Source organism: Quercus lobata, chromosome 5 (assembly GCF_001633185.2).
Source record: "Quercus lobata isolate SW786 chromosome 5, ValleyOak3.0 Primary Assembly, whole genome shotgun sequence".
In the NCBI taxonomy this organism is placed as follows: domain Eukaryota; kingdom Viridiplantae; phylum Streptophyta; class Magnoliopsida; order Fagales; family Fagaceae; genus Quercus; species Quercus lobata.
In genome coordinates, this window is record NC_044908.1 from 87,234,742 (window position 1) to 87,244,108 (window position 9,367).

At 31.9% G+C, this 9,367-nt stretch overlaps 1 protein-coding gene across 1 annotated transcript; it reads right to left on the minus strand.

Annotated features, from left to right (window-relative positions):
* Positions 1–352: 352 nt before the first annotated feature.
* On the minus strand, positions 353–1,061 carry LOC115988458 (DNA-directed RNA polymerase III subunit 2-like). The gene is made up of 4 exons (XM_031112033.1): positions 965–1,061; positions 706–776; positions 548–628; positions 353–453 (listed from the first exon to the last, which is right to left on the minus strand). The coding sequence occupies exons 1-4, from the start codon at positions 1,005–1,007 to the stop codon at positions 376–378; spliced, it is 273 nt and encodes a 90-aa protein (XP_030967893.1). The 5' UTR covers positions 1,008–1,061; the 3' UTR covers positions 353–375.
* Positions 1,062–9,367: the final 8,306 nt, after the last annotated feature.

Here is a 9,367-nt window from a genome sequence, read left to right on the forward strand (position 1 = left end):
ATTTCTGTATGAAGCAGAGGAAAGCATATTTTGTAACTTCATGACAAACATGCTGGAAGGTAAAGAAAGAACAATCGGGCTCCTGCCACAAAACAAAAAATAAAAAAAAAAAAAAAAAATATTGACAACATAGAATAAATCCACTTGCCTGGTTATATGCAATATTTCCCATAGCTTGCTTCCCCATTGCACACTATGAAGATAAAAATAAGTAATTTCAGGACACAAGGGTGAAACATTTTTGATCACTGAAATTTAGAATCCAAAATAGCAATCGGAGAAGTTATGCACATTAAAAAAAAAAAATAAAAACCTGATAAGTATTTCTAGGTGACTGATTGTGATGAGGAAATGGAATAAGCCCAGCACAAACACCTAGGAATCTAGGATGGTGAAAGGCTCAATTTCAATATGTGTTGTTTCTGTTGTAGCCTCTCCTTCGTATAAAGCAATCTATGAAATAGATAATTATGCAACAAGAGAAATTGAATCAAGTAATGGCAACATAGCATCAAAGGAATTTAAAAGTTATTAGAATGTAACAAACCGAAGCATTGTTCTCCTCATTAAAATCAAGATACTCAATCAACCCGTCTTGTAAAAAACTATCAAACGTACGGACTCCAGCCTTGAAAGAACAAAAAATAAAATCAGTTCTGAAATTAAAACTCTTAATTAAGGAAACAAGGCATAAATTAGACTTACCAACAACTCCTTCATATGATGTTCTTTGATCCTCGATATGCCCTTGTCAGCAATGACAAGTGGACGACAAACTCGACCTCTATCAGAAGCAACGTAAACACAGCACTGAAAACATATTTCCCCTCAAAGTCAGCTGTGCAGTTATGATTTTATATACTGGAAAAACATTGCAGAAACAAGATGATGCAGAGGGAAGCAACAAAAGACATAATTGCCTCAAAGTCAGCTGTGCAGTTATGATTTTACATACTGGAAAAACATTGCAGAAACAAAATGATGTAGAGGGAAGCAGCAAAAGACATAATTGCCACACGCTTAGTTAGAAAAGTAACCTAATCAATTATTAAAATGCCAATCAAGACAGAGATCAAAGTGATATAAAATTTGATTATGACAAGAGAGTCAATCATAAACTGTAGTCACATTGCATTAGCAACTACTTTCTCAGTGTCCAAGTAATTATGCAGAGCAGCATCTCTTTTGTTTCATGAGTTGTGATGAAACATTTTCCATGTTGTCCACTTTTATTAATATATCTAGTTTTCACTCCACTAACACCTCCAGTTTTCAGTGGTCAACCACCACCATTGGTGGCAGGTCGCCACCAGTGCCCGATCTCAATTTTTTTTTTAATCTAAAATTTTTTCCCATTTTTTATCATATATGTGCTTGGAAGATGAGAAAATATGAAAAAATAGGAAAAAGTATGTTTTCTTCGGCATTTACAAAAAACGTTACCAAACACTAAAAAATATATTTCGAAGTATTTTTTAGGAATACAACTAAACACTTAAATATTTTCCGTCAAATTAAACACAACCTAAATAAATTGTTTTTATTTTTCACAATGTATTCTTCTTTCACGTATTTTTCTAGAAATTTACCAGAACTTTTAGGACTGCTGGAATTTATGGGCCAGTTATAGACTTTATACCAAATGTGGAATTTAAGCTATAGCCCATTTAGTTTGGTTTTTGGACATAAAAGAAGGGGAATATACTGAATTGTCACTCAAGGTTTTGGACATAAAATGCTAATTGTACATTATGGTTTAAAAGGTGATTTAAAGACAAATTTGAACCGCATGTATCTTAAACTCAAAAAAATCATTTGATGCCTTGACTTAACTGTAAAAATAATAACCACTCCTATCAAAAAAAAAAAAATAATAATAATCACTATAGAGAATATGCTATTAATTTGTTACAAATCATATTGAAATTAAAATTAAAATAAAAGAAAAGCCTTTTTTTTTTTTTTTTTTTTTTTTTTTTTTTTTTTTTGAGAGAGAGAGAAGAAAAAGCCTTGGTTAGCTGGTGGTGTAAGTGTAAGTGTGTAACCAATCAAATTTCAGTTCTTGCACTAATCTTTGTCAAATCACATTTACAAGATATTTTTGGTTGCGGCTCATTGATCCATCTTGCCGTAAAAATAGGTATAGAGCCCATTCAGTCTTTTTTATTTTTGGAATTTGGGCCCTTAAAACCCATGATCGAGTAACTGACTTGGGCCCTATTTGAGCCATATTTTTTGTGGGCTTTTGAAAGATAAATAGCTGCCACGTAGTAAAAAGATAAATAGTAAAAAGTAAGAACACGAAAGTCACTGGAAATTTGTTCCAACAGATTAGAAACAATTGTTAAGAAAAGGAAAATGCTAAAGAAAAAGCAATGGTATGGTTCAAGTATCTGGCGGTGTTTCCATCAAAAAAAAAAAAGAGTATCTGGCGGTGAACTTTTGAAGTGATAACTTTAATCTCCTCAAAGATGAAATTTCTTAGCTTAGACAAAAGACAAGTAGCAAATTTTGATTTCGGTAAAGACCAGGGTCAAAGAATTAAAAGATCTAGACATCTAGACCTAGCTAGTTCCACTGTTCGAGTCTTTAACATGGGAGAAGTATTTCATTGATGGTGATATTATTATTTCCAGCCATCTTTGTATCAATCTCTCTCTCTCAAAGGCGTGATAGTTATTACAGTGAACCTACCCAACACATACCGGAACTGGAAGTAGTAAAAAGTCATGGTTAACACAGAGGTTAAGGTGTAAGAAATTTCAAGCAGCGGAAAAAAATAAAACATACCTGCAGCTAATGTTGTTCAAATGATTTAAAATAAAATAAAATAAATATATAAAAAATAAAAAAAATAAAAATAAAAAACTCAATTTAAAGCAAAGAATTAGAAGAGCTTCTAGTCTATAGGTCTATGACCTTCTCCTTAGAAATTGTTTTGATGGCGAACACAGGTTTTTTTAAGGCTAGACTAGAGACTCCTAATAGGATAGATCTTTTATCTATCACTCTTATTATCAAATAAATAATAAATTCAGATAAATAATATCAAAATAAAATATATGTGGGCCACATTAAGTCCCCTAATGAAGATAAATTTATGTAAGGGTCATCCACATTTTGTTACAGCTGAATTAAATTAATGTCACAAATTTGTACAACTCCCATCTCCTGCTTTCAAGTATGAGGGAGTATGATTCCCTTCAAAGCATCGATTTTTTTATATTATTTTCTTAGATTTTAGTTAATTTCATAATTAAGTAAAGAATATATATAATCTTGTAAAAAATGAGTAGCACTGTAGCATTGGGAAAAAACTGGGGAAAAAAAAGGCGAAGATATATATATATATAACTGGTTTCACTACGACTCGTGTAACTATGACTTTATCAATTTTGATGAAGCAAATTAGCTAGATAGTCATGACAAATTCCTAGCTTAAGAAATCAGTGACCATGGATTCAAAAAAATTATCCTTGTGCCTTGCTTTAGTAGCAAAAGGGAAGAAGTGAAAAATTAGATATACGTCTTTACTGTCTTAGGTTCAATTATTCAAAAATAATAATTGAATCACTTCAGTAAATTTTTTATTTGCAGAATTACTCAAATGGTTTCAAATCCTTTTTACCACCACACCAACAGACTCTCGCTCCAAATCCAAACCCCTTTTACACCGCCAAAAAGTTAACTCATAATCCATTGAATATTGTTATAAACCATAAAATTTTAGTTGGATTCAAAGGTCACTAATCCTACTGAACATGAGAGAAATAGACTGTTTTTTGTTATAATTCTGCTTGATTCCCTCTTCCATTCAATGTAGATAAATTAGACTGAAATAATCTTCTGCAATAATATTGACCCATGGGTCAATTTTCTCAACAAAACAAAAAAGCCAACATTTTATTTAATGACTGTAAAAACTGAAAAGAGCAGTAATTTTTTCCTCAAACTCTGGAACACCTAAACAACTTCACGTAAATGATAGACCTACCATCACAGCATTCCAAACATCTTTAATTTGGCTAACAAACTCATCATAACAATAGGCTGCATATGATAACACCTAAGGAAACCAAATCATAACATTATAAAATAATGATTAAGTTTTTCATACTTAATCATAGTTTTAACATTCTTAAAATTATGATTTGATAAAAAAATGTTTATTAGAATATAATTTTTACAATAATATTACTTTAGAGTACCCATTTTATTTGTATAGTGGCATTAATTTAGCCAAGATTAATTGGCTAAAAGGATAACTACAAGATTAACCGTAATTATATTTAATGCATGTATGATTGTAATTACATTTCTAAATTAAATAATAGATATTCATTGGAACAATATTAAAATTATTATATAATCAATAAATTTAGTTGTAAAAAGCATAATAAAGTCACATATTGATAGAATTAATTTTTATATTTGCTAATATTTGTATTTATAAAAAGAAAAATATGTTTGAGTACATTTTTTTTTTTTTTTTTTGTTGTTGTTTATGTTTGTTTATAATCTAGGGATTCAGTCCATGATATTGAGCATTTACTTGGTCTGGTCTGTATGAACATGTGCCATTCTTTCCGTGAAATAGTATATAATTCAAAGAATTGGGAGTCAATGTCACACTACTTCATAGGGCCAAATTTGAATTTACAAAAACATTGAAATGAAAAATAGTTGATTTAAAGTTTAAAAATTAGGTAATGGAAATCCCAACTTTGACAATTGAGGATTGAGCAGAGTGTAACTTTCAAAATCTAATTACATATGAGCAATATTGCCATGATGTTGAACTGGTGTGTCTCAAAGGAATTGTGGAAAATTGGATTTGGTGATTATTAAGCAATCTCCTTGATATTCAAGCTTGGTTACTTCGTCAACCCATCTAATGAATTACTCTAAAATCTTCAACAATGTGAATATGCACTATAGATGACGTTAGAAGTATGGATTGCAAAACTAAATCACAATTATTTCATTAGTCCATGGGCAATGATTTCATTTCTTGTTGCTACAATGTTACTTCTCCTTACTCTACCACAAACCTTAAATTTAATTCATTTGTATACTTCCGCATAGGGGATGTAGTGGATTCTATTAGATGATCTATTGGGATTTGTGTTCTAAAATCCAATTTGTATGACAATTTCAATTAATAAATTGTTTTATTCTCCCAGATTATATAAGCCTTGGACATTATAATCAACTCAATGAAGAGTCAATTTATTGGATTCATTTTTTTTGCATGTTAAATACTTGTTAGTTTGGCACATGCTCTTTTATTTAATTACTAAAAATTTAACATATTCATTTGCAAAACATTTTCACTTGGTACTTGAGAGTTGATTTAAGAGTGGTCAAAAGAACTAAAGACTTCCTAAGGAATGTGCCGAACATATTATGCACCAAAAAAAAATGAAACCAATATTCACAAATATCAATATTGATACGAAAATTCAAAATACACATGATACATATGACATTACAAAATATATGTATTAAATAAATTTGTAAAAAGCCTAATAAATTCAAAATTGATATAATTTTTTATATATAAACATTTTCTAATGCTTTTATTTGTTAAAAAAAAAAAAAAAAAACTATATATTATGAGTACAATAAAATTCTCCTCTTATGTTTATGTTTATATTTATGTTATTTTTTCTTTTATTTAAATGTTATCTTCAAAAAGCAATTCTAAATGTTACATACCTATAACCATTTTACAATTAAAAAAAAAAAAATTCGTACAACTAATCAATTAGAATGTTTAGAATATGGTCACTATAAACAAGTTCATTTGCTTCAAGTTTTTGCCTAGATTACAATAGTTTCCTCAAGAGTCAGTAATAATCTCTATTGACACTTAAATGTATCCTCATTTTCTGTTGCGTTTAGATTCAACTCCTTATCTCCTTCCTGGTGGCTCAGCAGTTGTGATATCTCTTGTGATGTCTGTATTTCGTACCAAACAGAAAACTTGTTACCAAAAGTGTTGAAAATTTGTCAATAATATCACACCGGATTTAAATACAAAATATTAATTTTTGCTTCAACTTTATTTATTTCCTAAAAAATTCCCTAACATCCCCCTATGGCAATAATAACCTAAACAAGTTGATACTTGATCAAAATTTGGGATGCATGCAAAATATCTAAGGTTTTCTTGAACAATTACCTAAGTTAGACACTTAAAGATGTAATGCATCTTGATAGATTGGTATGGAGAATTTTTGTACTTATTCAATTCAATATAGTGTAATTTATTGGGATCAACCATAGTTGTGTAAAAGGACAGTTACGTAACTAATGGAAAGTAGAGGGTTTAAGACACGTGTTTTCATAAAGCAGAGTTCACTAAGACATGTTGAATCAATGAAGAACAAAAACAGAGACATGTTCATAAAGTTGGGACTAATAATGATGATAATAATACTAATTTAGTCATTTTGGAAAAAAAACGATGAATGAAAAAGAGGAAAATAAATAACAACAACAATAATAATTATTGGAATGACGTGGATGGTAATAACAATGATTAGGATGGTAGAGAAACAATTATTACCAATTATATTTGAAGCTACCTTTGTAATTTAACCATATTCACTGCACCAGTCACACACGCCTTTCTTTGACATAGTTCAGGTACTTGAAATAGGAGATTTGCCATGGCCTGTTTAGTAGTAATGTGCCAACCACCCCCCCCCCCCCCCCCCCCACACACACACACACACACACACACAAAAACCAATGACAAGTCTGAGGGCTACACAAACATAAAACCCTAGGGTTATAAACCCATCTTCCTCATCTTGCATGCTTGCATGTCCACTGTTCATAGTTGAGTTTTGAGTTATTTCTTCTCCAAAATTGATAGGCCAAGAATGTATTGATCCCTTGTGATAGATTAACCAATTAATTAGCCAAGTTGATTAATTAATTAGATTAACAAACAATATGTGTGGCAACACAAACAAATCACCAATTAAACTAAATGCAACAAAAATTAAATTGACACGGTGATTTGTTTTCGAATGGAGAAAACCTACATGGCAAAAACCCCACCGAGTGATTTTAAGGTCACCACTCTCGAGAATCCACTATTATCAAAACAAGCGGTTACAAGTAAAGGAATCCCAGTACCTTATATCAACCTATAGTTGAACCCTACTCCAGTACCCAATTGGACTTGTTCTGTAGTGACAGTCTCTCCTTTCAATGCACAGCTCCTAGTACGTGATTAACCAATAGATGCACAGATCCTAGTATGTGACTTAATCACCAACTTGAGAAAGATGTTGGCTGCAAAGTTCTTCAATTCATCACACGATGAAGGTCACTAAGCTCCTTGGTCACAAAACCCTACGGTGTATAAACATGGCAGCTTCTTCAAGAGAAAGATGAACTAGGGCAAATTTTGTCTCTAATCACAACTTACATGAACAAGACTTTGCTTCACATTTGTGCAACTGTGTAACCTTTGACGACCCTTAAAATAATTCTTATATATGTTTAGGGTTGTGAGAAAAGAAAACCTAAATACATGTTCACGGATTGGATGAAAAATTGAATTTCATTAACCTTGATAGATAGCCATCTATCGAGCTAGCTGTCAAGTCACGGGTTTCAAAAGCTTTTAAATCTCGATAGATGCTTGCTGTCGAGTTTTAAAATCCAGCACTTTCTCACTTGATTCTTGGACAGACTTGCATGGCTTTAACACTTGAACTTGAAACCTTGTTCCTTGAAGTATTAAACACATCCTAGATCTACCCAATTACAAGTAAAGTATGTTTTGTCAAAGGATTAGCCAATTACATAAAAATAGTAACATATATTCCTAACATTGAATCACATATGTCCTAACAAAAACATTTCTTTGGAAGTAGGAATCCACAAATATTTGGATTCCCCTCATATGCAGTGGCCTTAAAGGTACTGAGTTGAGGGCTTATTGGAATTCTGCCTAACAAGTTATTGTTCAACATGTCCAAAACATTTAGAAAATTAATAAGAGAAATGCTTGAAGGAATTTCATCGCACAACTGGTTCTTAAATAGATCTAGGGAGTCTAATGACTGCAAAAAACCAATCTCCAATGGAATTCATCCTGTTAAAAGGTTTCTTGAGAGATTTAAAGAAATCAATCCATCAAGTTTCAAAATTTCTCTAGGAATAGTCCCAACTAATTTGTTGCTCGAAAGATCAATGCTTTTTACTAGTGCAAGAATACTTTGGTACTCACGCTCTCTTCCTTTCCACATCCAAATTGCACGATCATCATAGCTACCAGCCACAAAACCATTTGGCGTGACATAATCTTGATATGAATGGTGATGGTTGAATTTGGAGTCCATTTGTGAGTCAAAGCAATAATATTATTGAGGCATGTTGGTATACTTCTTGAGATTTGGTTTACAGCAAGGTTCAAAATTTGAAGTTGGGTTAGAAGGCATAGATGTGAAGGAATGCGTCCAAAGAAGCGATTAGATTGAAGAAAAAGTACAATTAAATTTGGATGGTTGCTCCCACGCCACATTGGTATCTCTCCCGACAAGTTATTATCTTGAAGATTAATAAATTTCAACTTTGTGCAATTCTTCAATTATGGAGGAAGCTCTCCACTGAAACTATTGTTGCTTAAATCCAATGTTTCAATCCCAAGTAAAGAGCCCACCAAGCTTGGGATTTTCCCTTGAAAATGATTGTTTGCCAAATTAAGAATTTTCAATCTCTCAAAATGGGTCATTTTTAAACGGGTTAATCGGGTTACGGGTCAAACGGGTTACGGGTCAAACAGGTTGGGTCAAATGGGTCTGACCCATTTTGCCATTTCTAATTGCCATCAACTGGTTCAAGCTTGCTCCATTGTAGACTTTGTGCTCTTGCCTCCAGTTCCTCCAGATTTCGGCTCTCAGCCTTATCTCTTGCTTGTCAATGGTCACCGGCAACGTGTCCTTACGCTATCTTCCAGTGTCGTTTGCTTATTGGCAACGTGTCCAGATACAAAGAAATTCCTCTGCTTTTTTCAATTGGGGAATTGGGTTTTTCAATGGTAGCAATTTGAGTTCGTTTCAGTTAAATTGTATTTCTTTTTTTAGTATTTCAATCCTAGAGTGCGTAAAAATGGGTGCTTTGCTTATTGACTTTTTTATAAATTAAAAAAAAAAAATTAATTGAGGAATTGGGTTTTTCAATGGTAGGAAATTTGAGTCAGTTTCAGAAAATTATTTGTTGTTACTAAACGAGGGGATTTTGCCGCAAACACAAGCATCTGCTTGGATGGAGATAAACGTCATTCACATTCAATATAAAAATTTGGAAAGAATAATTTACAGATACACATAAAGGCAATTGCTCA

Bases quoted from the DNA above. Each gene is read 5' to 3' on its own strand.
- LOC115988458 (XM_031112033.1), bottom strand. From the start codon at position 1,007: ATGTCTTTTGCTGCTTCCCTCTACATCATTTTGTTTCTGCAAT. The intron at 777-964 runs GTTTTTCCAGTA...ATAGAGGTCGAG, and splicing joins CATCATTTTGTTTCTGCAAT to TTTGTCGTCCACTTGTCATT. The intron at 629-705 runs GTAAGTCTAATT...TGTTCTTTCAAG, and splicing joins ATCATATGAAGGAGTTGTTG to GCTGGAGTCCGTACGTTTGA.